Here is a 27,874-nt window from a genome sequence, read left to right as displayed (position 1 = left end):
GCTCAGTGGCAACCATCTTCCAGAGGCCATTGAACAGTCAGGTTTGGGCCCGCAGTGATGAGACAAGTGGGGCCTCACGGGATTGGGGTGGAGCCCAAACTTTCCTCCCTGCCCAACGAGACCCCGAGTCACCACCCACGAACAGCCTCAAGCTGCTTAACGGCCATGATCTCAGAGACTCAGAAATAAATCTCGAAACCCAGCGGCTTTTGGCAGAAATGTGTCTGGACCCTGCAGTAGGTTACTGTCTCCAGGCCACCCCAAGGGGGAAAAGGGTGCTATCCCTCCACCTGCTCCCCCTTAGCGTCTCAGTGGCCGCCATCCCCCAGAAGTCATCGGACAGTCAGGATTGGGCCTAGAGTGAGGAGACACATGGGGACTCACAGGATGGGGGTGGAGCCGGCCCTTTCCTCCCCATTTCAACAAGACCCAGAGTCGTCACCCACGAACAGCCTCTCTCCTGATCAAGATGCTTAACGGCCATGATCCCAGAGACTCAGAAACAAATCTTGAAATCCAGCGGCTTTTGGCAGAAATGTGTCTAGACTGGCAGTAGGTTACTGTCGCTGGGCCATTCCAGGGGGGAAAGGGTGCTGTCCCTCCACCTGCTCCCCCTTGGCAGCTCAATGGTTACCGGCACTGGGCCACCATCATCCTCCAGAGGTCATTGGACGGTCAGGTTTGGGCCCAAAGTGACAAGACACATGGGGCCTCACAGGATGAGGGTGGAACTAGCCCTTCCCCCCCCCCACAGCAACAAGACGCCAAGTCGACACCAACAAACGGCCTCTCTAGCTCCTAATCAAGCTGCTTAACGGCCATGATCCAAGAGACTCAGGAACAAATCTCGGAACCCAGCAGGTTTTGGCAGAAATCCCTCCAGATTTAAGTGTTAAAATTTCGGAATTTCAAAATTGTGTGGCCACTAATGCAGCCACACAACATCATATATTATTCATAACCAGCAATAGAAAACAAACTGTCTACTGTTGCCTTTTCGGCAGATCTGATTGTTGGGGTAAATTCCTAAATAATAACGGTGGATTTGGTGTTGAAATTTTGAATGTAATCAAAGTAGAGAGAGAGAGTAATGTGGAAATCATCTGCCCCACAAGTAGGGGGAGGTTGTGGGATGGGGGTATACTGGGGTTTTTGGTGGTGGAGAAAGGGCACTAGTGAAGGGACAGGTGTTTCATTTATGACCATGACTTAAACCCGAAAGCTTTGTAGCTGCTCTCACGGTGATTCAATAAATAAAATTATAAAAAGGTAAAGGTAAAGGCCCTCCCGTTGATCTTCGATTTGCTCAAGCGGGCCCAGTAACGTCTCCATTGGAGACTTTGTTGTTACTGTGTTTGGCATATCGATATGCCAAAATTATAAAAAGGAAAAATAAAAAAGTAAGGCAGAATTCATGCCCAATTCAATCAGCCTAATCAATTGCTGAATAAATAGCAATACTCTACATAAAATAAATAAATAAAATAAAAGGACATTCCTTTTATATAGTTGCACAATTATTGTTATAATTATTACTTTAAACTACTTGACAGTGAGTTTACACCATGTGTTCTTTTTTTTATTTTTATTTTTATGTAAGAGTACTGCTATTTATTCAGCCACTGATTCGCTGATTGAATTGGGCATGAACTCCACCTTAATTTTTTTTCATTTTTTATAATTCTATTTATTGAATCACCGTGAGAGCAGATACAAAGCTTCCGGGTTTAAGTCTCAGTCATACAATGAAACACCCGTTCCTTCACCAGTGCCCATTATCCACCACCAAAAACCCCAGTATACCCCCATCCCACACCCTTCCCCTACCTGTGGGGCAGATGATTTCCACATTACTCTCTCTCTCCACTTTGATCACATTCAATATTTTGACATCAGACCCACCATTATTTGGAAATTTACCCCAACAATCAGATCTGCTGAAAAGGCAACAGTAGACAATTTGTTCTCTATTGCTGGTTATGAATAACATTTGATGTCGCGAGGCTGCAGGAGTAGCCTCATGAGTTTAAAATTCCGAAATTTTAGCACTTAAATCTGGAGGGATTTCTGCCAAAACCTGCTGGGTTCCGAGATTTGTTCCTGAGTCTTTGGGATCATGGCCGTTAAGCAGCTTGATCAGGAGCCAGAAAGGCCATTCATGGGCAACAACTTGGGATACCATTGGGGTGGGGAGGAAAGGGCTGGCTCCACCCCCATCCCGTGAGGCCCCACATGTCTCATCACTGAGGACCCAAACCTGACTGTCCAATGGCCTCTGGAGGATGGTAGCCACCAAGCCGCCTAGGGGGAATAGGCGGAGGGACAGCACCATTTCCCCCCTGGGGTGGCCCAGCGACAGTAACCTGCTGCAGCGTCCAGACATATTTCTGGCAAAAGCCACTGGGTTTTGAGATTTGTTTCCGAGTCTCTTGGATCATGGCCATTAAGCAGCTTGATCAGGAGCCTGAGAGGCCATTTGTGGGCGGCAACTCAGGGTCTCCTTGAGGTGGGGAGAAAAGGGCCAGCTCCACCCCCATCCCTGAGGCCCCGTACACCATGTGTTCTTGCTTTATACTTACAGTGTGACTTAGCATATCTTCTCCTTCATGAACTTCTACAGTTTCACCTGACCAAAGGGGTTTTTTGTTTGTTTGTTTGGGTATTGTGATTTTTTGTTTGTTTGGAGGCCATGGATGGCCAAAAATAAATTAAAAAATAAATAAATAAAACCCACTACCCAAACAAACAAACTGGATTCCAGAACTGGATTCCATGGGATATCAAAAGAACACCTGGTTGCCCACCTACGAGATGGTTGGACTTCTTCATTAAGACCCTGAGTGAATGGTTTGATGCTCTTCATGTTCCTGGAGCAAGTAGACGCCATTGGGCTACACTAGCACACAACAGGGATGAATGGAGATGTTACTGGCACCCTCTCGAGCAAACCAATGAACAACAGGATGACAAGTGACGAGTGATTTTGTTTGAAGGACATACACAGTGCTACCTGAGTGTAACTACTCTCTTCTTAGTGCGTGGGGATCAGTCCAGCAGTTGGAGAACACTCCCATAGTTGGAGATGACTCCCATAGTTAGAGATCACACCCATGTAGAATTAGGGATCAAACCCAGAGCAAGGCATACACTCTTGTCCATTGAGCGATCTCCCTAGCCCCTAACAGTTTTACCCAAAGTTTGTTCTTTTTCCTCCAGCACAATGGGAATATATATATATGAATATATATATGTATCCTTAAGATCTCATTCTTTACATATTAGAAAGGTTTTTCTCTACAAATTCATTTACTTTAAAGTGTTTTCTGGGGCTGGAGTGATAGCACAGCGGGTAGGGTGTTTGCCTTGCATGTGGCCGACCCCGGGTTTGATTCCCAGCATCCCATATGGTCCCCTGAGCACCACCAGGAGTAATTCCTGAGTGCAGAGCCAGAAATAACCCCTGTGCATCTCCAGGTGTGACCCAAAAAGCAAAATAAATAAATAAATAGTTTTCTGAAAGTGACTTTTTCTTATATTAAATTCAAAGATCTTAGAAGTGAAAAGAAAGCAAGTTCTCCAATTCAGATCTAACCCTTTGCCTGCAGGAAGATATACTATTCTCACTTAATAGTAGTACAGGATCTAGGCATGTAGCTCAGTAATAGATCACTTATCCTGTATGAGTCATGCCATGGATTTGATCCTTGCCATTGCAAAACAACAAACCAAAAAATCCACAAGGCCTGTGTGTGTATATGTATGTGTGTGTGTGTGTGTGTGTGTGTGTGTAGCAGGGGGGTGGGGGGGTGCCAAAGGGGGAAGGAGTGTTAGTTGGTCAACAAAAAAATTGGTATTTCTGTGAAAAAATTATCTGTGCTTAGAGTCAAATCTATAGCAGTTAAGTCATGTCAATAAAACCCATTGATGGTGTTGGGATAATGAATCGAAGGAGTGGAATGCATATAAAGTCCAATTTCAATCTCCAGCAGTGCTAGAACCAAGGGTGACCCCCCCCCCCCAGGACAAGCAACAAATCCTCAAGCTGGCAGCACTAGCCAAGTACTTCTGATATTGGTCCTAACACTGGTAGAGGGACACATACACACACACACACACTCACAAAATATGCAGTAATAAAAATTATGCACTCATGGACCTCAGAAAACAATGTTCTAGTCATTTAATGTTAAGTGAAAAAAATCACCCCAAAATTTGTAACCTAAGCTAACTATCTCTTTTGCTCACAACTCTGTTCTCTGGGCAGAGTTCTGTATGGTCATCTCACCTATATTCACTCCATTCTAGCTGAGATTCAAATTATAATCATCTGAGAGCTTATTCAAATCAGACATTTGGAAGAACAGTTGGAGTCCCCAGAGCTCCTAATGTGACTCTTTCTCTCTCTGAGTGACTGTTCCACACAGACCTAACATCTTGATGTTGCAGAGTAGCTACACTTCTACAGAACAGCTCAGGACTCACAGACACATGGCTTAAGAGCGCAGAGGAAAGAGAAAGGTTTAACCAAGGTTTAACCTGCATCATTTATACAGTTACGATACATTTATGATACAGCTTAAGTCCTGTTGCATCACTTGGGCCCTACTCTCTCAGTCCAGGCAGTTACAAAGACCTACCCATATTTAAGAAGCAAGAGCAGAGATTCCACCTCTTAATTGAAGAATATCAACATCATATTGTAAAGAAAACATGGAAACACTACCTGCCACAACCAAGTGGCTGAATTAATAAACCATTGATAAACTTTAAGAAAATTTTGAAAGAGATCATCTATTTGTGATTAATAAAACTCATTCTGCAAAACACACTTCAGATGTACCTTAATTTTGAAATCCTCTGATGTCCCTCCAGCTTTTATTGTAATTCTATTGTAATTCTTATTTTTTGGTTTTTGGGCCATATCAAGTGGTGCTTAGGATTCTTTCCCAGCAGATTATGTGAGTGCCAGAGGTAGAACCTGGGGCTCATGCTTGCAGAACATTCACACCAACTCTCTGTAACTATTTTTAGAACTTTATTATAATTAGGGAGAACTTTATTGTAATTAGGGAGTTATTGTTAGTCTGTGAGAGAAAAAAAAATTTTCTGATCAATCGAAATTATAGGAAACAGAAAGAGTCAGATGGGGGAAGACACTTCTAAGGAAGCCATAAGTGAGACTTTGCACAGAAAAAAAAAGAAAGAAAGCAGGTGGGGACGAGGGATTGGAGAGAAAACCATCGGCAATTCAGAAAAAACTCAAACGATGCCAAAAAAAAAAAGTTTTCCTGCCACATTACAGGTATTGGCAGTAAAATGTTTTCCTGCCACATTACAGTTATTAGCAGTAGGTGTCAAAGTTTACAGATGAAGTTCCTGAGAGGACAGCAGTGGTTATCCAACATCCCTGGGATCAGAATGAATGCCCCAAGAATCTGTTGAAACACCTGCCAGAGTTCCTGATTCAGCAGGTCTGGGTAGGGCCTGAAAAATCTTAATTTCTCTGGGTTCCCAGATGATGTAGGTGGTGGTCTGTTACAAGGTTTTCGGGACCAATAAAGGGGTTTTGTTTTATTCACATACATATTTAGGATGTTACAATAGTTATGAAGTTTGTGGTGTCGATATACAAAATTATGCACCGCACCTATGTGTCCATAACCCTCCCTCAGCTCAGTGATCTTATCACCTTTAGAACTGGAAATTGTGACCTTTGCAAGCTCTGTCCAAAAACTTTTTTGAAAGAAGAAATCAGAAGGATCGTGAGAGCAAAGGATGTACAAGAGGTGGACATGTCTTGACTTTAAACGTCTGTGTTTATGCTGGCGCACTACCGGCCAGAGTGAGCTCGGGCGAGCCAGCCACACCCTCCCGGGCGCCTCAAAGGCCGAGCGCTCCCGAGCTGCGTCCGCCGGGACTAGCTGCCAGGTCCCGCGGGGTGGGCGGAGCAAACCCTACCCTCCAATCGAGAGGCTGCAGCATGCGAGGGAAGGCGTGTACCGGGCAATGATTGGCTAACTCGGCCGTGCGCGGTGACGTCGTTCCTGGGCGGGTCGTTTCTGGGAGGAGCGCGGGAGCTGTGAAGCGGGAATTGTCTCGGGTTTGTGGTTCCGAGGTACGGCGCGCGTTGGGGCGTCCGGGCTGCTTTCCCCAGCCGCTGTGCAGGCCGCCCGCTGCCTCAGTGACCTGAGTGACCGTCTGCCGGCCAGGTGTCAGGTGAGCGGACGGTGCCGGGGCCCGCGACGGGGCGGAGCGGAAGTTCTGGCTCCTGAGATGCGCAGGCCGGCCCCGCGGCCCCGCAGCCCCTCAGCTTCTCAGCTTTGGGCCGGCCAAGGTTCCCCACAGCCCCTCAGCTTTGGGATGGCCCCGCGCCCCCGCAGCCCCTCAGCTTCGGGTCTTACGGGCCCCCGCAGTCCCTCGGCTTTGGTCGGTCCACGCCCCCCTCCCCCGCAACCCCTCAGCTTTGGGCCTTATGGGCCGGCCTGGGCCCCTCGCAGCCTCTCAGCTTTGGGTCGACCCGAGCCCCCGCAGTCCCTCAGCTTTGGGTCGGTCCCGCAGTCCATCCTCAGCTTTGGGCCCAGGCCCCTCCCCAGAGCCCTTCAGCTTCGGGCCTCACGGGCCCCCCAGCTCCTCAGCTTTGGTCGGTCCACGCCCCCCTCAGTTCCTCAGCTTTGGGTCGGCCCGGGCCCCGCAGCCCCTCTCAGCTTTGGGCCTCAGGACGAAGCCTGGCGCTGATCAGTGCTCCCAACAGTTTAGGTGCCTGTGCTGAGTTGCATCCTGTACTGAGCACAGGCACTGCAAAAGCCATGCCGGCCGGGTCCGGAGAAGGGCCAGGCTCGGAGCTCACGGGGCTGTTCATTTCAACTGAAACAGACACGGCTCCTGAAGAAAGGGCCACAGCTGGCAGGACTAAAGGTGTGTCTTACAGTGTGAAAGATGGTCAGCTTGAGGTGTGCAACGGTGACCATTCCGAACTGGGACATGGAAGTATATGATTCCCGAGCCGTGGCGACTGAGCCTCTTGGCCCTTCTGTAAACTTTTTTTTTTTTTTTTTTTTTTTGCTTTTTGGGTCACACCTGGCGATGCACAGGGGTTACTCCTGGCTCTGCACTCAGGAATTACCCCTGGCGGTGCTCAGAGGACCATATGGGATGCCGGGAATCGAACTCGGGTCGTCCGCGTGCAAGGCAAACGCCCTACCCGCAGTGCTATCACTCCAGCCCCTCTGTAAACCTTTCACTTCTCAGATTCATGGTTGCCTCCTCTTACAGACAAACGGAGAACACGTGGCAAGGGTTGGTTTCTCTGTTCTCATTGTTTTCTTGGTTTCAGAGAAGATGACAGAGGAACTGGAGCTGCTGGAGCAGGACTCTGATGGGAGCAGTGAAGAAGTGGTCCTGACCCCTGCAGAGCTCATTGAAAAGCTGGAGCAGGTAAGCACCCCCAACAGAGTCCTCTTGCTCCAGCCTTTTTCTTTAGTCCAGTTGTGGAAATTTCAGAAAAGGAAGAAATAAAATTCAAGGCCCATTTCAAGAGATGAGGGACTGGCTCTTATCGGCTTGTCAAAACTAGGAAGTAAGGATACAGCCTCTCTAAGAAAACTCCTGTTGCCAAGCGAAAATCCTGTGGAAGTAGTAAGGGGCTTAGAGCAGGTCACAGAGCAAGGATCTACTTAATATTTGCAGGCACTGCGGAGATGTTCTAAGTGGAGATTAGTAAGGAACTATGCCTTAGTTCCTTGTGGTGTCTGCTATTTCCCTGTAGAATTTTTTGGGTTAACAAGAAAATCCTTTCTCGTATAAACTGTTCTCTTTATTTCCATTGCTTTTCTAAAATCGTTTCTGTGTATTTCTCCTTTTAGTCATATGAAGTAAGTATGGTGTATTGATATTTACTATGTGTATTTATTATTGAGTATTTACAATGTGTCTGTAACCATGTTATCTTCTTTTTTTCTGTTTTCCTTGTTTTTGGGCCATACCCAGTGATGCTCAGGGGTTACTCCTGGTGGTGCTCAGAAGACCATATGGGATGTTGGAACCTGTGTCAACTGCATGCAGGGCAAACACCCTACCCACTGTACTATCTCGCTTACCCCTGTGTTCTTTTCTATTACTATCTCATGAAGCTGTAGGTTCATGAGAATATTTGCTCAGTTCAGAATATCTGAATTAAATTCATCCATGCCGACTATTGTGTTATTTTAGATAAATTATATATTTTGTTTTGAGCAATCCATGGAGTTAATAATGGTGGCTGCCTCAAAGGATCTAAAGATTAAATGAGAGCTTATCGTCTTGTCTAACACATGAAAAACACTCTCTGAATATTAGCTAAAAATAGTAATAACTACTACAACAACCCAGTTAAGCAGGTATTATACTTATCCCCATTTCACAGATGAGGAAGTAAAAGATTAGAGATCAGAATTACACAGTAGCAGGAGACCCCAAATTTGAACTAGTTCATTAACTCCAGATCAAAATCACACAGTAGCTGGTGATGTCAGCTAGCTCTTTATTTTTTTTAATGTAGGAGTACTGCTATGTATTCAGCCATTGATTAAGCTGATAGAATTGGGAATGAACTCCACATTACTTGTTTTTAAAAATTTTTAATTGGATATCCAAGAGATCACTGTCACTGTCCTCCCGTTGTTCATCAATTTGCTCAAGCAGGCCCAGTAACGTCTCCATTGGAGACTTTGTTGTTACTGTGTCTGGCATATCGGATACGTCACGGGGAGCTTGCCAGGCTCTGCCGTGCGGGCGAGATACTCTTGGTTGCTTGCCAGGCTCTCCGAGAGGGGCGGAGGAATCGAACTTGGGTCGGCCATGTTGGCTGCGTGCAAGGCAAACGCCCTACCGCTGTGCTATCGCTCCAGCCCATCCGAGAGATAGACCATTACAAAGCTGTTCATAATAGGGTTTCAATCATACAATGATCCAGCACACATCCCTCCACCAGTGTATATTTCCTACCACCAATGTCCACTGTTTCCCCATCACCATTCCCCAATTCCCTACCCCCTACCCCCAGCCTCCCTCTATGGGAGGCACTTTCCTTCTTGCTTTCTCTCTCCTTTTTCTGTTGTGCATTATGGTTTGCAATGCAGGTGCTAAGAGGTCATGGTATTTGTTCAGGGAATTTGGTATTTTTATCAGGATGGTAAGGCTGGAAGAGCTTTTCAGTTGAGTGGCAGCTTTGGGTTATGGATGTGACTGCCAAGGCTTCCAGAAGTACAAGAAGGTGGGAGGAGGTAGCCCATCCCAATCCCAAGAAATCCTGGAGAGTTTAGTCACAAAACCTGCACACCAGAATTTTCAGCAGATGTCTTGGTGAGGTCCATCCCGAGATGATGGAGTCAGGCCGGGGGTATGGCAGCAATTTTGGATTGTGGAAGCAAGTAGCTGCCAAGGGCTCTCCTTGGTTGGGCACAGGCCAACCCAATCCCCTCTGATTTACCCCAGTCTGTTCAGCCATGGGCGGATCCGAGCTTAACTGTGGCTTTTGATCTCTTTCGAGATTTATCTATGGGTCTCTGAAATAAGGCCAATAAATGACCTTGTATAGCTGAGCCGGAGGTGATTTGTGGGCGTGATTCCCACATACCTAACTTTTGGCCATTTAATTTCTTGGTAAACTTGGTCCCAGGTTGTTGGGGTTCATCCAAAGGCACAGCAGCAACTTTGGGGTGTCAGGAAGCCTGAAGGCACCATCAGGCTGCTGATGCACTCTCCCCGCAGATACAGGTTGACTTGTTGGTGGCAGCACAGCCCTGAGCTAACTCTTGTCTCCGGAGCATCCTCTACACCTGTTACTTTATTCATGCCTCCTCCTTTTAGTTGTCCCTTTCCAGAACTCTGTTACTTTAACTTTTACTTCTATATACACCATTATGAGTGGCAAAAATCGAAGATACTTTCTAGATTATATCTTTTATCCGTTTTATATCTAATACGTATCAGCATGAATATTTTCTTTATAATAATGGTTCCTACTATACTTTTATGCACAGACCTTTTTTGGAAATGTGGTGAAAATTCTGGCCCTTATAGAATAATGGATAAGCACCTATGCAAAATCTTGAATACTTGAATATAGTTTTAGAAGGTTCACAGACATCCTGAATCTGTCTGTTGACCTAGTTTATGGATTTCAGTTTAAGAGACCCTGTTTTATTAAAAGAGACTTATTACACAAAAATCAAAAAGTACAAAACCATAAAAGAATAAAACGTACTACATTCAACTGCATTAAATTTAAGAATGTCATTGGTGGGACGGAGCAATAGTACAGTGGGGAAGGCGTTTGCCTTGCATGTAGCTGAACGAGTTTCAATCCCCATCACCCCAGAGTCCCCCAAGCTCAACCAGGAGTGATCCCTGAGCACAGAGCCAGGAGTAAGCCCTGAGCACCACTGGATATGCCCCCCCCCCAAAAAAAAAGTCACTGGGGGGCGGAGGAGGGAGAGATCCACACATCCAGGGGATCACTCCTGGTGGGGTTTGGGGAACTGTATGAGGTGCTGAGGATTGAACCTGGGTCACCCATATCCAAGGCAAGTACCATAACCTCCGTATTCTCTAGCCCAAGAATGTCTATTATTATGCCTTAAGTTAAAAATAAGCTTTCTAGTTGGAAGAATATTTGTAATACATACCTCTGACAAGGGCTAGAGTGATAGCACAGTGGGTAGGGCATTTGCCTTGCACGCAGCCAACATGGCCGACCCGAGTTTGATTCCTCCGCCCCTCTCGAAGAGACCTGCACGCTACCGAGAGTATCTCACCCGCACGGCAAAGCCTGGCAAGCTCCCCGTGGTGTATTCGATATGCCAAACATAGTAACAATTGTCACAATGGAGACGTTACTGGGCCCGCCCGAGCAAATTGATGAACAACTGGGGGGCAGTGACAGTGACAGTGACCTCTGACAAAGGATTACTCTCCATAACACATCAAATTGCCTAAGAAAAGTGAAGTCAAACAGATTTCCGGCAGAAGTGGAAACCAGGATGGCAAATAAGCTTAAGAAAAAGAAAATTTAAATCCCAGTGAATTCTGACTTTCATACGTCTTTCACACATGAGGATGGCAGAAATTCAAAAGGTGAACTATATTGGCAAAGATGTAGAGCAGTGTACACACTTGTATACTGCATTAGGCATGTATATTGGTACCATTTCTGGAAAATAATGTTACTATCTAGTGAAGTTGAAGGTATGTATAGCTTGTGACTTAAAATTCTACTGTATGTCCTCTATTCTAGACAAAACTTTCATCTGCTGTCAGAGACATGTACAAAATGTTCATTGTGTTGCCCAGATATTTATCAATACCAGAATGGATGGGCTGGCAAGATATTGTATTGGCTGAGCACATACTTTGTATACAGGAGGCCTAGGTTCAATCCCTACCATCACATATGGTCCTCTACCCAGAGGACCAGAGTGATGTCCAGCCCCACCATGGAATAATAGAATGGATTAAAATTGTCATATGCAACACAGTGTCGGTAAAACAACAATGACATGGATAAAAACTCAAAAACCAGTATACAAAGTTGACTTTATTTTTTTTTTTTTTTAAAAAAACATTTGCCTTATTTTTTATTTATTTAGTTTTTTTGGGCCATACTGGGCGATGCTCAGGGGTTCCTCCTGGCTTCTGTACTCAGGAGTTATTCCTGGTGGTGCTCAGGGAACCATATAGGATGCCGGGGACTGAATCCGGGTCAGATGCATGCAAGGCAAATGCCCTACCTGCTGTATTATCATTCTGGCCCCCACAAAGTTGACTTTCAGGGATATTTACTAGGATAAAAATAAGTTGCTGAAGAAATGGTTTAAGTTCAGAACTTGCAAAACTAAGCAGAGCTTGCAAGCTTGTGCACTCTTTAAGTGTCCCAAGATGTTGGCTGCTCCTCCCCCTGCTGTGGTTGTTTCATGTCAATAGGTATTTCATAAACATTTTGAACCTGTGCTGTATATATATATATATAAATTTTATTGAATCACCGTGAAATAGTTACAAGCTTTCATGTTTGGGTTACAATCACACAATGATCAGATCAAACACCCATCCCTCCACCAGTGCACATTCCCCACCACTAATATCCCTGGTATACCACTCCTTTCCCATCCTCCCCCTCCCTCCATCGCAGACATGATTCCCCATAATCTCTTCTCTACTTTTGGGCATTATGGTTTGCAGTACAAACCCTGAGAGGTTATCATGTTTGTTCCTTTATCTACTTTCTGCACACATCTCCCATCCCGACTGATTCCTCCAGCCATCTTTTTCTTAGTGATCCCTTCTCTATTCCAGCTGCCTTCTCCCCTTTGCTCATGAGGCAGACTTCCAGCTATGGAGCATTCTATCTGTCCCGTGTATCTACTATCCTTAGGTGTCAGCCTCATGTTATGTTGTTTTATACTCCACAAATGAGTGCAATCCTTCTAAGTCTGTCCCTCTCTTTCTGACTCATTTCACTTAGCATGTTACTCTCCATGTCTGTCCATTAATAAGCAAAGTTCATGACTTCATCTCTCCTGACAGCTGCATAGTATTCCATTGTGTAGATGTACCAAAGTTTCTTTAACCAGTCATCTGTTCTAGGGCACTGGGGTTGTTTCCAGATTTTGGCTATTGTGAACAGGGCTGCAGTGAACATATAGGTACAGATGTCATTTCTGCAGTGCTTTTTTCATCCTCGGGATATATTCTGAGAAGTGGTATTGCGGGGTCATATGGAAGCTCAATTTCTAGTTTTTGAGGGACTGTCCATATTGTTTTCCAGAAGGGCTGGACTAGTGGGCATTCCCACCAGAACCTGTGCAATATTTAATGAAATCAGTTAAAAGAAAAACTGCTTTGTAAGGTCATTTATAAAAATGTTATTTATTCTATAACTTGAAATACAGGCTATCTTTCTAACTTGATAAGTGCAGATGTTTTATATATCTGTAGCACTATTACAAGACTTAAATGCCTAAAAAAGAATTTATGATAGTAGCAATACTCAGTGGTATATCCATGTTTAATAATAGATTTTAATGGTGATAGCTAGGAAAGTAGACCCCAAGAGTTCTAAAGGTTAAATTGTTCCAGATTGGCAAGTAATTCTGAGGTATGCTAAAATTAAACTTATTTTAATCAAAAGGTAAGTATAGCCTCTGAAAAGAGTGTTTGTAAATTAAAAACAGTCTGCGTTACATGGTGGAGCATGTAATGTTTTTGCCAGCAGCAATTAAGGAAGTTTGAACACTAAGCAATAGGTGTCATGCTAACCAGCATTTGTTTTTTCTTTAGTGAATCACCATGAGATACACAATTATAAAGTTGTTCGTGACTGTTTTTCAGACAGTGTTCCAACACTTGTCCCCAACTTTCTTTTTTTAAGTTTTTTTTTTTTTTTTTGCTTTTTGGGTCACACCCGGCAATGCACAGGGGTTATTCCTGGCTCTGCACTCAGGAATTACTCCTGGCGGCGCTCAGGGGACCATATGGGATGCGGGGAATTGAACTTAGGTTGGCCGCATACAAGGCAAATGCCCTACCCGCTGTGCTATTGCTCCAGCCCCTAAGTTAATGTTTTTTATCTTTTTTTATTCCCTATGCGATGCTGGGGATTGAACCCAAGACCCCATACGTGCAATGCAATTATTCCACCATTGAGATACATCCCCAGCCTATTAAGTACGCTAGGATTTTATATAACATTGGTTAAGTTAATATTCAATACATTATTATTGTGATTACTGACTCCCCACTAAAAAAAAGTAGATAAGCCATTATTAAACATAAGTTTGTCTTCAGAGCATCTGTACTATTTCTACTTAATTAAGCAAGCAGTTTTCTTTGCTGGAGGTAGATAGCTGTAATTTTTTCATGGCATGTGTACTGACTTTCAGGATTATTTTGCTAAAAACATGTTTCTTTCATTGTTTTTTAGGCTTGGCTGAATGAAAAATTTGCCCCTGAGCTTCTGGAAAGCAAATCAGAAATTGTGGAATGTGTCATAGAACAGCTGGAACACATGGTAAGAGTTGCCTTTCTCAAGGACAGGAAAGGAAGAACAGTAGAAGGATTTATCAACTTCGTGTCAAGTTGTGCTGATAGGACATTTTATTTCGCCGAATCAACTTTTTCCCTTGGTTTTCTGTTGTTTTGGGGCCACACCGAGCTGTACCCAGGGTTTACTCCTGGTTCTGTGCTCAGGGATTATCACCAGCAGTGCTGGGAGACCATGTGGGGTGCCAGGGATTGACTTGGGTCAGCTACTTGCATGCATACACTTTACTTGCTGTACATTCTTTCCTGACCTACTTTTTAAATTTTGAAATATTGGATAAGTTATCTACATTTTAAAAGCATGAGAGTTCCTGTGAATATCTGATTGTCAACTTCCCATGAAGTCTAAAAACCTATCATTATTAGCCCTGCATTTCCACATGAGAATAACAGAGAAAAGCATGGTCAGGACCACCCCACTTTTCACTGTGCTCTCCAGTTCCCCCACTATTCTTAACTGCCCACTTCACTCATGTATCGTAATCTTCCTAGGCTTTATAGACATTTGAGGTTGTGACAGTTAGCTGTGATAAGCTGGACTTAAATTATTGTTAGCTTCAGAGTTGCATTAAAATGTTAGTATTTTATGAGGTTTTCTTTTTCACCACATTCCCACCAACGTTGTTTCCAGTCTTTTATATATACCTGTATAAAATTGAATGAACCGGAGGGTTAAAGCGAAATAAAATCAGAGGGAGAAAAACAAATACTGGATGATCTGACAAACACCTGGCCTTGGGTTATAAAACTCAGATGAGGCTAGAGGGACAGTGCAGCATGTAAAGCACTTGCCTTGCAAGCTGCCAACCAGGGTTCAATTCCTGGCAACCACATATGGTCCCCGAAATCCCACCTGGCTCTGCACTTAGGGAGACCCAAGATTGTATTTTCACAAACACTACCAGACGTGGCCCAACAAAACAGAACAAACAGAAATGGTTCTTAATCTTTAAACAATTATTTTTAAATAAACATTATTTTCTCTTTGAATAGGAAGAAAATCTCAGGAGAGCCAAGAGGGAAGATCTGAAGGTCAGCATCCACAGAATGGAAATGGAGAGGATCCGCTATGTCCTTAGCAGCTACTTGCGGTCTCGGCTTATGAAGGTCTGAAATGGAAATACCTGCAGGCATTGAGGCAGTGTAGTCACTAATACAAATTGTGTGTCTTGGGGAGTAGTTAGGCCTTGCGAGGCTCTAGAACCTAAAGATGAATATGAGGACCAATTTTAACGTTGCTAAGGAGTAAGTTCAGAGATTATTCTGGAGAAGCATAGATAAGACATGTATTGCACACCTTCAGGGACATGGCAGTCTTCAGTCTATCTGCTATATAAATGGTGGTGCTGCAGCTGTAGCATGTAATGTTGAGAGCTGAGTTTCAATTGGTTGAATAAAGAATAAATGACTAGCAGAGAATTAGTTTTAAAAGTTTTCATCTTACATTGCAAACCACCATGCCCAAAAAGGGGGAAGGGGGAAGGGGGAAGTGAGAGAGCGAGAAGAAAGGATGAGAGGGAACAACCTGTGGACACTGATGCTAGGAATTGTAAACTGGGAGAGGGATGAGTAATGGATGTATGACAGATCTAATCATGAGCAGCTTTGTAAGAATCTAAGAAAAAGTACTGAACTAAAATAAAATGCTAAAAAATAAAAATAAAAAAATTGAAAGTTTGTATCTTAAAACATTACTGTCAAATAGACCTTGGAACTTGACTCTCAACAGTAGCCATCTAACTTAAAAAATGTAATTGCAGGATGTGTCTCAAAAGTGGTAGGATGCCCTTTAGGTAGGATGCCCCAGGCAAGCACAATCCCAGAACATTGTCCTGTGTTGCTTTGATGGCCTCCCTAGTAGCACCATATATGGGCCCCACAAAAATTTTTTGTTTTTATTTGAGGGCCACACCCTGCATGCTCTGCCTCAGGCTGTGCTCTGGGAACCATATTGGGTGCCAGGGATTAAACCTAGGTCAGTCACATGCAAGACAAGTGACTTACTTCACTATCTCTCTAATTCCTCAAACCTAGACCAGGTGTATACAGGGCAAGTGCCTTACCTGCCATACTTTCTCTTCCTTTGCCCCTCTCACAACAATTTTTAAAAGACAGACAAGAAATTGCATGACATTCTTTATATCTATTTTAACCCTAGAAAATTTGACTTCCTTAAGAAGTGTCTTCTTATGTTTTGCCACTTAGCTCCTTAGTTATTATATAGCAAATGAAGCAAATCTCTTTTATAAGAGAGTGCTTTGGATATCTAGAGTCAGCTCATAAGTCTTTCTGTTAACCCTTCCAACCACATAAATCCCCTGAGCACAGTGGAGAGACCCTAGCAAACCACTCAGGAATAACCACCCCAACCCCTGCCAAGTATGACCCCAAAACAAACCAAAAAAACAATAATTTACTCCTTGTTCTCTACTGAAGACATAGTACAGGGGCTCAAGCACTTGCCTTGCGTGCAGCAAGCCCCAATTTGAAAGCCAGTGCCGTTTATGGCTCACCAAGCACTGCCAAAAGTGATTCCCTAAGCACAGAGCCAAAAGTAAGTTTTGAGCTCAGCTGGTGTGCGACCCTCCCCCCCCGACTCCAAGAAAAAGAGAGAGAGAATGATTTTTTTTTTTTTAATAAAACGGGCCAGAGAGATGCTACAGTGATAGGGTGCTTGCCTTGTACATGACTGCCCTGGGTTTGATCCCCAGCACCACTTATGGTCTTCTACAGCCCACCAGGAGTGATAGCTGAGTGCAAAGCAAAGAGTTAGCCCTGAGCACAGACTGGTCTGCCCCTCCCCTTCAAAAAGATAAAAGAGGTTATAGTTTTCTTAGTATACTTAAATATACCATGTACAATTGAGTATAATATTCCAGTTGGACTTTTGTAAGAAATTAGGATCATTGCTCTCCTTATTCTGTTATTAAGCTGGTAGTGATGCCCACTCAGGATCACATTAGCACACATGTTTGATCACACTAATATCCTATATTCACCATTAACTCGAATCTCATCTGATGTTTTTAAGTCATTATTGCTCTATTGTGCCATATGGCTTTTTATCAAGCATAGGGCTTCCTTAATACATTTTTCCTCTTAAACTTTTACATACTAACTTAAGCTGTTTCCCTGGTCCCTGGATCCTGATATGTCACCAGTGCTTTAGCCATTTCTTTAAACTTTATCATCTAAGATCTTAAATAGTTCTTTAATAGTACTAAGCCAATAATAATCTACCAGAGATTTCCCAATACATTAACATCTCCATTTTGAATCTGTTCTTTGTTTAACAAAAAGTATCAAATAGCTCTAGGTTTTCAGTTTGTAGCACATGGGTGGCATCAGAATATTACCTATTCTGAAAACAGGATTGACCATATGCAAGGTACTAAAATAAATAAAATGCTAAAAAATAAAGATAAATTTAAAAAATTAAAAGTTTGTATCTTAACCCATTATTGTCAAATAGACCATGGAACTTGACCATCTCAACAGTAGCCATCTAGCTTAAAAAATGAAATTGCAGAAATTGTCTCAAAAGTGGTAGGCAATCACCTTACCTACTAAACTATATCTCCAGCCTGTAAACCATCTCTTAAATTATTTTCTTAATAATAAATGCCACAGGGATTGAAGCAGTAGTACAGTGGGTAGGGCGTTTGCCTTGCACGTGGTTGACCTGGATTTGATTCCCAGCATCCTATATGGTCCCCCAAGCACCACCAGGAGTAATTCCTGAGTGCAAAGCCAGGAGTAACCCCTGTGCATCGCCAGGTGTGACCCAAAAGGCAACAAAAAAAAAAAAAAGCCACAACTCATTGTTTAGAGTGCATATATGAGGCCAAAGAAATAGTACAGGGAGTCAGGCATTTGCCTGGCATGCAGCTAGTTGGTTTGATCCTCGCCTCCACATATGTCCCCCAAGCATCACCAAGAATGATCTTTAAGCACAGAGCCAGGAGTAAGTCCTGAGCACTGCCAGATATAATCCCTAAAACAAAACCAAAAAAGAATTAACTTGTCTTGATATTCAGTTCCCCCTCACCTTTATATTTCTACTTGTAGGGACCTTTGAAATAATCAAACTGCACTGACTCCAAACAACAGCCCAATTCCTTCCCAGTTCCTAATCACACATCTTTTGAGACTTAACAGCTTTTTTTTTGTTACCATTTTTTCCAAGCTTCACCTTATTCTGAATTTTATTCTTATAGATGTCACTAATTTGTCACCAAAAATTTTATTCTTAGAATTGTTCTTTTATGTCCATGTATATTCTGATATATTCTGTTTATTCTGATATTTTCTGTTTTTCCAGCGTGTGTGTGTGTGTGTGTGTGTATCATAGATCCTTCTGTATAGTATATAAAAAAGTTACCCCCTTCTTTTCCTCTTAAATAACATTTACAACTATATTTTCAGATTCTTCATAAAAACCTATCATACTTTTAAAATTGTGCCCCACCCCCCCTTTTTAGAGCTCTTCTTGGTTCTTTGAAACCTTTTTTTAAAAAAAGTTTTAGTAAGTCTGTAACTATACCTCATGGTGATTCACTAATAAAAATTTTTTTAAAAAAACAGCTTTAAAGTCTGGAGTAGGGGTTGTCTTATTAGAAAAAGACATCTTGCCATATCTAAAGTCAATTTCTAGATTAACCACAGCTATTTCAGAAAGCTAGTATGTGTACTACTTGAAATCTCAACAGATATTTTTGTGATAATTTTTATTCATCCTCACAGATAGAAAAGTTTTTTCCTCATATCCTTGAAAAGGAGAAAACAAGCCATGAAGGAGACCCTTCTAGCCTTTCTCCTGAAGAGTTTACCTTTGCCAAAGAGTGAGTAAGCAGTAAGTGTGGGACCTGCCTTTCCCAGCCTTATGAGTCTGAGGTTTGGCGTCTGTGTCTATGAACCCTGTCTTAGAGCTATTTCTGTGCTTCTGAGAGCCCTGGGGATTCCTGCCACTCATAATGTTAAAATTATCTGAATTTTTGTATTTTAGGTATATGGCTAACACAGAGACCTATCTAAAGAATGTTGCCTTGAAGCATATGCCACCTAACTTACAGAAAGTTGACCTCTTGAGGTCAGGTAAGTAGAATATTCTCTTTCAGACTTTCTGAGGGCCCATAATTTATACACCAGCTTCATTTTTGTTTTTGTTTTTGTCAGTCAAATATGAAAAAGAAAATAGAAGCGTTCTGAATTAAAATCTAACATGGCCAAGGATAGTCATTTTAGCATTACTTTTGTCCTGAGACCCGGGAATTCATCTCCCACCTAGCCTGTGCCAGGGATCACACCCTATGACAGACAGAAGAGCTAAAACATAATGCTTAGACATTGATTGTCCAGGTGTTGCAGAGAGTTCAGACAGAATGAATAAAACCACAGATACTTATTTTCTTCCAGATCTAGAGTCTAGAAGTCTGTAAGTAAAATGCTAGGAGTGGTTTCCTCTGAAAACTGTCAGCCTGTAGGTAGGCACTCTTTTGATGTCTCTTCATGTAGAGACACTACTTATATTAGGACCCCACTCTCATGGTTTCATTTTAACTTAGTTGCCTCTTCATAGGTCCTCATGTGGCAGGTCTGACAGGTGTGGAAGCCTCCTGCTAAAAGAGAGAATGAATGATAGGACGGGGGAAACTAATGGGTTGGGGGGATGTCAAATTAGATCAGTGATTAAAGATGGAATATTATGAGGATGGCCCTAATTATTTTAATGACTGGTAATCATTTTAATTTCCTGCTTTTCTCCACTCTTCACCCCTATCTTAGCCATCCTGCAAACTTTGAATGAAAAGTACTCCATCCCTCCAGTTAAGATAAAGGGCCAGAGTGATAGTTTAGTGGGTAGGGCACCTGCCTTGGACACAGCCATGCATTTGGCTAACCCAGGTTTAATCCCCAGCACAATGTATGATCCACTGAACATCCAAGAGTGATCCCTTGCTAAAGAGCCAGGAGTAATCTCTGAGCACTGCTAGGCAGTGTTGGGGGGTGGGGAGAGCATGATATATCAAAAGAAAAATGTTTCTGACTTTCTCTGGAATCCTGCCTAGGAGACCTCTCCATCATACCATCTCTTCCCTTTCTGCCTTCTTTCTATTTTCTTAACTAAAACTCCTTCTGAATTCAGCCATTTTGTATCGTCTCCTACTTCTGGTTCTGGAAGACAAGAACCTACATGCACTGTAGTACTATCTCCAGTTATGTTCCCATTCTGAGTACTCAGACTTGGGCTTCAAGGCATGAATTTGTAGGCTACACAATACTAGAACAGTACAAGCAAACCCTACAACAGATTTGTGGAACTCTGACTTGGTCATTTTGGTAAACCTGCTTGATGACCACTAAAAGCCAAGTTCGGCCACATTTGTTTTCACCTTAGAACAGGAAAAGAGCAGAGACCATAATCCCTAATCGTTGCCCAGTGCTGTCATATCCCAGGGAGCTATTGTTGGATATGCGTTTGGAACTGAACCTTAATTCATTGTCTTAGAGCTTCTACTTAGTGTTAGTGGAACCCCTCCTAACAATACTCACCCAACTGTTATCCCTTTAGAAACGGGAACCATACAGGAGACCAGCCTACCCTAGAAAAATTAGTCTTGCTTAGCCCAGATAGCCCCTTTGGGCCTCTAGATCATTATGGAGCACTGTAGAGGATTTGAGATCACAGCTGAGTTTCCTGGAACAAAATAGCTGCCCAGTGGGCCATCTGGCCATGAGAAGCTGGGATCTCTGGCAGGCCCAGAATCCTGGCTCAGCCCTGAGGACTCTGCACAGAACTTTAGAAACCCTTGTCTCCCCCTTCTATAGATGAGTGAACCCAAGGCAATATGCAACTTGTACTGGACTCCTAGAACTGAGAGTTGTCCAGTTGGTTCTTTGTTGCCTGTAATTGATAGAGTGCTCTAGGTACAAATGAAGCTTCTCCCACTAAACTCAACAACCAAGAACTAACACAGAAGGCTCAGCTAGCACCTAATAACTCAGTAAATCCTCGGTGACTTTTGTAATACCGTTGTGAAATACAGTTGTAACAAGCAGTGTAAATATTTTGTGCCTGCTAAGGAGGCAGGCTGGGTAGAGTGGGGAGGTGGGAAGTGGGGGCCACCAGTAGAGGGAAGGGTCACATTGGTGGTGGGATTGGCATTAGAACATTGAATACCTGAAAAACTATTATGAACGGTTTTGTAAATTAATTATGGTATTTTTTAAAAGTTCCAATCCCTTTTTTTAAGAGAGACTAAATAAATAATGAATCTTCTTCAGTAAAAGAAGCGTTCCGGAGGAGCACGGTTTAGGACCCTTGAAATGTTGGCAGTTGGTAGAAGAGGAGGACTTTTTAAAGCTGAAACCAGGCAGTGTGGGCCCACTTAGAAGTTAAAACCTATATTCTTTGGTCTCTAGGTTGGCCCTATATGACTCATTCTTTCTAATACATGTTTGGGGCCATACCCAGCTGTGCTCAAGTTTTACTCCTGGCTCTGCATGCAGGGATGTTGCAGGGAGAACCATATGAACGGTGTGCCCTGCCCTGCATCTCTGACCCCAATACATTTTCTAACTAGATTTGTAACTCTTTCTTCTCAAAAGACCCTGCCATTATCTCTCAGGTTTATTTTTCCTCTTTTATTTTTCTTTTCAAGTCCTACCCTTGCCTCCAAAGCTCTTATCAGCCTCTTTCTCCCTGAATCACTAAGTGAATGTGCCACTAATGCAGCCTTCCTAATGGCACTGTTAATATCTCATCTAGAGAAATTGAGTGTTGAAACTGCTTGTCTCCTCCACAGTAAACAGACTGTCCTGTATATGTTATTTCACCTTTTTTTTTTTTTTAATTTTCCAAGAGGTTCTCAGAGATTCTGAGGCTTCTCCCACCAATTCTTTACCCAGGGACTGGTGGTTCAGTGCAAGGACCCAAGGAGATGATGCTTCTCATACGTCGTGGCGCCCAGAAGCCTCCAGGACTACAGCCGGCAGTTCTGGGGGCTTCTAGAGCTGTATCCAACAATGCTTAGGGAACCATAAGCATTGGTCCCCTGAGCATTGGTGCTGGGGATCAAACCAGGGTTGCCCCTATGCAAGACATATACTTTATCCCCTGTATTTTCCTCAAGCCTCTCCCTCCACCTTTTCAATATTTATCTTTTGTGGAATGGAAATTTTCTATGAGCAAGCTCCGGTGGGTTATGTACTGTTTCTATGAGGAACCAGGTCTCTGCAAATCCGGCTCCTGCCCCCACGTTTAGAATGCTTTTATATTGGGATACCTCAGTGCTCTATATAATTAATCCCAGCAATTTTTATTGCATGGTTCTTGTTAGCTGAGCATTTTCTGACGATTTTTTTTTCCTGGAAGTTCCAAAACCAGATCTAGATTCATATGTCTTTCTGAGAGTGAAAGAACGTCAAGAAAATATACTGGTTGAACCAGAAACAGATGAGCAGAGGTGAGTTATGTGTTTATGTGTGTCTTGACAGTAGGAAATATCTTTTTTCTTTTCTTTTTCCTTTCTTTGCTCCTTCCTTCCTTCCTTTCTTCCTTTCTTTCTTTCTTTCTTTCTTTCTTTCTTTCTTTCTTTCTTTCTTCCTTTCTTTCTGTACAGTGGGAAATAGTCTTCCTAGAGTAGCACCAGCTAAGCTCTGCACATACTGATTTTTTTCCTCATTTTTCAGAGACTACGTGATTGACTTGGAGGAAGGCTCTCAGCACTTAATCCGATATAAAACCATTGCCCCTCTGGTTGCTTCTGGAGCAGTACAGCTAATTTAGAACCAAAAATGAAAAATAAGAATGGAAGATTCAGAAACCTCATATTACTTAGCCTTCTACTTTTCTTCCATTTTGGTCAGCAGAGGGGGCTATTGCTTTATTTTTCTGTGAACTGAGAAGATCTGAGACTTGATTTGTGATATTTTCTGAGCTCAGGAAAATGGGGTAAAGGTAGATTATTATAAAACATTACCATTTATGATTTTATCCCTGAACTGATGATTTTGGGGGTGGGGAGGCCTCAGTAAAGGGTGGGTGTTCATGATGAGAAGATTATAGAGATTAAAGAAACAGCTGTGGTTTTCCCTGATAAATTATTAGACTGAATACATTATTAACCTTTTAGAATTTCTGGTATTAGATTTAGAACCAATTTCTGTCATATGTGACTAAGAATCAGTACAGCATTGTTAAGTTTCATTTCTATGGGCTAAAGCCAGTTTCCATCTATTGCCTGATGAAATACATCCTCCCTGCTGCTAAGCTGCAGCCCCAGAAAGCTTCAGCACGCCAGCCTCTTGGCCATCTGGCCATCTTTATGTGCTCTCTTTATCTATTCTATACTGTCACCTCAGTAGCATCTTTCCTTTTGAAGATTTTCACTTTCTCAAACGAACTGGAAGATACTGACTGTGTGGATTAAGAGTATGCGTGAATCCTGAAGGAGTGTATTTGACAGGGGTTGGATTGTCTTTCCTTGAAGAATGATAAAAATCAATCCGCAATCTATTGTTGTTCTTTCTTGACGAAAAGGCAGTAGATTTCATTTACACGATTAAGCTGTTGGAATAATCAGTTACATTGCTATTTTTAAAAAATCACTAAGTGAATGTATAGAATGTTTTTTTTACCATTTTTATAGTGCTTTATTTTTTTCTAATATATTTTTATCTCCTGTACCATTCATTTTAAACATATGTATTGAGTATACAGTGTTCTAGCACACACAGTGCAAGGCACCATGGCACCAATTGAGCAGCCACTGTTCCTGCTCATATGGTGGGTGACAGTTGTCTTACAGAGAAGTAGCTACATTGGGTGATTTGAGAAGTTCTCATTGAATTTAGTGAATGTCATTAAGTTAGTCTGAGAGTTAAATAATCAGGAGTGAGACAAAAGAGCTTTCTAGGTAAAGTAAACAACTTGTGCAAAATCCCTAAAGCAGAAAAATTCTCTTTATAGTTGGTATTCCTAAAAACACCATGGATAAAACGGAAAGTGGTACAAGCTAACATATGAGAGAGGCAGCCTAACCAGATCACTTAGAGTTCTGTTAGCCAGGGTCCCATTTTCTCTTCACAGCAGTCGTGAGAAGAGACAGGCCTGAACAATATAAAATGCATGGGAAACAGAATAAACAGTTAAGCTAGAAGTCTGAGACCAGACTCAGGTTTCTTTTCTTCTTACCTATTTGCCTGCTTTCTTCATTGCCCTCATTGTGCTAAGTGCTAGGAGAAGAATGTGAAGTCTTATGTTCTTATCTGCAAACAACAGTGCTCCTTTAATAGAAACAGCAATTGCCTAGAGGTCTTATTAAGATACAGATTCTTGTTCCAATCTTGGGGTGGGGCAGAAAATTTTTGCATTCCTGAGTAGCTGAGCTGGGGTCTAGCTTAATCTTTCTATCTTCAGGCACCAGGTCCTGTCCTATGCATGCAAGACTGCACAAAAGTCACTACTAAAGCCAGCCACAGTGTCAAAAGCAACAGGCCAGAGCAGTCAGAGCAATGTGCTCTGTAGTGGTTTTGTTGAGTTGCTTTTTTCAAAACTGGGCCGCGGTTTTGGGGTATGGAAGTGACTGCCAAGGCTTCTGGAGGTACTGGGAGGTGGGAGAGGTAGCCCATCCCAACCCCGAAAGCCTGCAGATTTCAGTCACAAAACCTGCTTACCCAAATTTTCAGCAGATTAACAGCTCAGTGAGGTCTGTCCCAAGACAGTGAAGTCTGCGGGGGAACAGCAGTGATTTGGGATTGTGGGAGCAAGGGGCTGCTGAGAGCTCTCTTTGGGTGGGCCCCAGCAAACCTGCTCCTCTACAATCTGCCCCAGTCTGTTCAGCCTTAATACAGGTTTGAAATTAACTGCAGCTTTTGATCTCTTTTGAGATATATTTATGGGTCTCTGAAGTGAGGCCAGTAAAAGAGCTTACATAGTGGTGCTAGAGTTGTTTCATGGGAGTTATTGATGGTGCTTCCAGGGGTCTAGGGAAATCAGGGAAGGTAGCCCATCCTGACTCCGAGAAAGCCTAGAGATTCCATTTTTTTAAATAGGCTATTTACAATTTAATAGAGGTAGAAGTTTATGGAAAATGGGTAGTAATGCAATACTTATATTTGCTATGCTATGCCAATGATTACTCTGCAGACAATGCAAATTAATTTTGTCCTGTAGAGAATAAGTTCAAATCCTCATTTTAACCTTAACATTTATTAACATTATTTCTATTTTCCCCTTTGAGTAAATGAAATAAAGTTTATTTGTGATGCTCATTGTATATCAGTTCTATATGAATCAATTCTTTCTCCTATGCGGACCTATACACATAAGTTTAATTTTTTTTACATATTTACAAGTTAGGAAGTATTGATATCCTCATTTTATAACTAAGAAAACAGTTCATGGGAACTGGAGTTTCCATGGAGTACAGCGGTAGGGCATTTGCCTTGCAGATAACCAACCTGGATTCAGTACCTGGCATCCAAGCACTTCACTCCTGAGCCAGGAGTCCATCCTAAGCATCGCAAAATGTGACCCAAAGAAGAAAGAAAATTAATATCTGTGAAAGGTATTATATAGAGGAGATGGAATTAAAATCCTAATGAGCCCAGAGCTCCAGAGTCCATCCTCTTTGCTAATGTAAAAGGGAAATGAAGTCTCCAAATGTTCTAGAAAATGATAGCATCACTGGAGTAGTTCAGATATTTAAAAAATACTCCTTTGAAGGAGTAACCACTATTATTCACATAACTTTAGAGGAGATAGCGTTTTTCTTACCAGAATATTTTCTGCTTTAAGCAAATCCTTAGCTACTTACCATCATGCTTCTAACATTTTTTTTCACAGTTCTGTAAGATCACATTAAAAAGTGGTCTTACACAACACTCAAAAGGAGAGAGAGAACACAAGGGATTGCCTGCCACAGAGGCAGGGTGAGATGGGAGGGATGGGGGTGGGAGGGATATTATCCATGGTGGTGGAAAATGGGCACTGGTGGAGGGATGGGTATTTGATCATTGTATAATCGAAACCCAAGCACAAAAAATTGTAAATCTACAACTGTACCTCATGGTGTTTCACTAAAAATAAAAAAAAAAATTAATAAAAAAAAAGTGGTCTTACACTTTTTATTTAATAATAGTCATTAAAAGTCTTAAACTTTATATATAAAAGTGATGACAATCAGTAATATAATTTTATACACTACTAGTCAGTAGTTAATTAGGATTTCATTTAGAAGATCCACTCATTGGATAAATATCCTTTTCATGCTTCTAACATTTTAAGACAAGGAATGCCATTCAAAATTAATTCAGCACCCATTTATTTAAACTTTTCTTCTTGTCCAATTCTACTAGTTTTATGATAATAAGACCACAAATAAATTACTGCTTTTACCCACGGGGAGTTTACAGTGAATCCAGAGAAGATTCCTAAGTATAAATCAGAAAATAAAATGAGATTATTTGGCTCAGAAAAATACAAGTTTTAACAGCAAGGACCAAAAGGGTTGAAAGGTAATGCTTTAAGTAGAAAATTGCACGTAGGGAATATTTAAAGCCTCTTCCGTGAGATTCTTCTTGGGACTCAAAATTATTTATAGGTCAAATGTAAATTTTTGAAAACCTAAAGTTGCTTCTCCTGTTACATCTCTGAATGTGTCATTTTTCTCAAGCATTATTCTTGCCGTTTTACTCTTGCTCTTCAAAAATATCTTGTGGCTACCCAGTGCCTGCATAAAGGGAAAGGAGAGAAGGAATTAATAATCTTTGACTATCTATCCTGATAGTAGGAATATTACTTTCCACAGAATATTACTTTCCACAGATTTAATCCTTATCATAAGAACCTTATGAGGTCAACACTAGTCTCCCTTCCATAGTCTAGTGTTCTGACAAATTTTCCTGTCCATGCTCCTTCCGAGTTTCTGGTCTCCTTTTTATACTTAAAGTGTTACTGTTTTATCTTTATTAAAGTTCAACATAGATTCTCTAAGAAGTTAGGTAAGGTATACATAATTTTATGTTAGTAAAACTGAAACAAAAGATAGGATTTTGGCACACTTGATATCTGACTTGCAGAATCATTAAAATAAATAATGAGAATAGTATTTATTCAGGAATCAATATTTTGTGATCTCCATACATGTTTTTATTTTTATTTGGGGGGCAAGTTGCTTAGGCTACACCTGGAGGTGCTCAGGGCCTATTCCTGGCTCTGTGCTCAGGAGTGACCCCTTATGGTGACCAGGAGACCAGAATGAGGTGCATTAGACATAGGCAAAAGGGATAAATGGAGGTAAGGATGCAGTGTCCTATCACTCTAGCAGATTTTAAAAAGTGAGTCAGCCTGGAGAGATATGGGGTGAAGCACTTGCTTTGCACTGGCTGACCTAAGTTTTATCCTTAGCACACTAGATGGTCTCTCAAACGCCACCTAAAGTAATCCCTGAGCGGTGATTCAGGAGAAACCCTAAGCACAGATGCTGTGGCACAAAAATATATAAAATAAAAAGAGTAGGTCAAGAACATGACAATAAAAATGTTAACAGTCCAAGTATAACTCCATTCAATTTGGAGTAACTATTCAAGGTCATAAATTATGACATGAGCTGTGCATTTAGAGGAAGAAAGTTCCGACTTGAAGCAGCGTATAGTCAAGTGAAGGAGAACACAAATCACAGAATAGCATTATTTTGGCCCTGGTTTCATTAAAGACTCTAGGAGGTCTTCAAAGGCTAGAAGAAACCACTGAAGCTTTCCAGAAGAGGTGGTCCCTGAACTGAAACTTGAAACA

At 42.1% G+C, this 27,874-nt stretch overlaps 1 protein-coding gene across 2 annotated transcripts; it reads left to right on the top strand.

The window, feature by feature from the left end:
* The first annotated feature begins 6,095 nt into the window (after positions 1 to 6,095).
* Positions 6,096 to 24,242, top strand: GINS4 (GINS complex subunit 4). 2 transcript variants are annotated; one of them, XM_056116866.1, is made up of 8 exons: positions 6,096 to 6,216; positions 7,334 to 7,434; positions 13,958 to 14,044; positions 15,070 to 15,183; positions 18,820 to 18,917; positions 19,082 to 19,170; positions 22,451 to 22,541; positions 22,768 to 24,242. In XM_056116866.1, the coding sequence occupies exons 2-8, from the start codon at positions 7,339 to 7,341 to the stop codon at positions 22,862 to 22,864; spliced, it is 672 nt and encodes a 223-aa protein (XP_055972841.1). In that variant the 5' UTR covers positions 6,096 to 6,216; positions 7,334 to 7,338; the 3' UTR covers positions 22,865 to 24,242. The 2 variants fall into 2 exon arrangements, with proteins under 2 accessions (XP_055972841.1, XP_055972842.1); XM_056116867.1 differs by having other exon boundaries at positions 6,117 to 6,216; positions 7,339 to 7,434.
* Positions 24,243 to 27,874: the final 3,632 nt, after the last annotated feature.

Source organism: Sorex fumeus, unplaced genomic scaffold (genome assembly GCF_029834395.1).
Source record: "Sorex fumeus unplaced genomic scaffold, SorFum_2.1 ptg000033l, whole genome shotgun sequence".
NCBI classification, from domain to species: domain Eukaryota; kingdom Metazoa; phylum Chordata; class Mammalia; order Eulipotyphla; family Soricidae; genus Sorex; species Sorex fumeus.
Note: the sequence above shows the minus strand (reverse complement) of the source record. Positions and strands in the feature narration are given on the sequence as shown.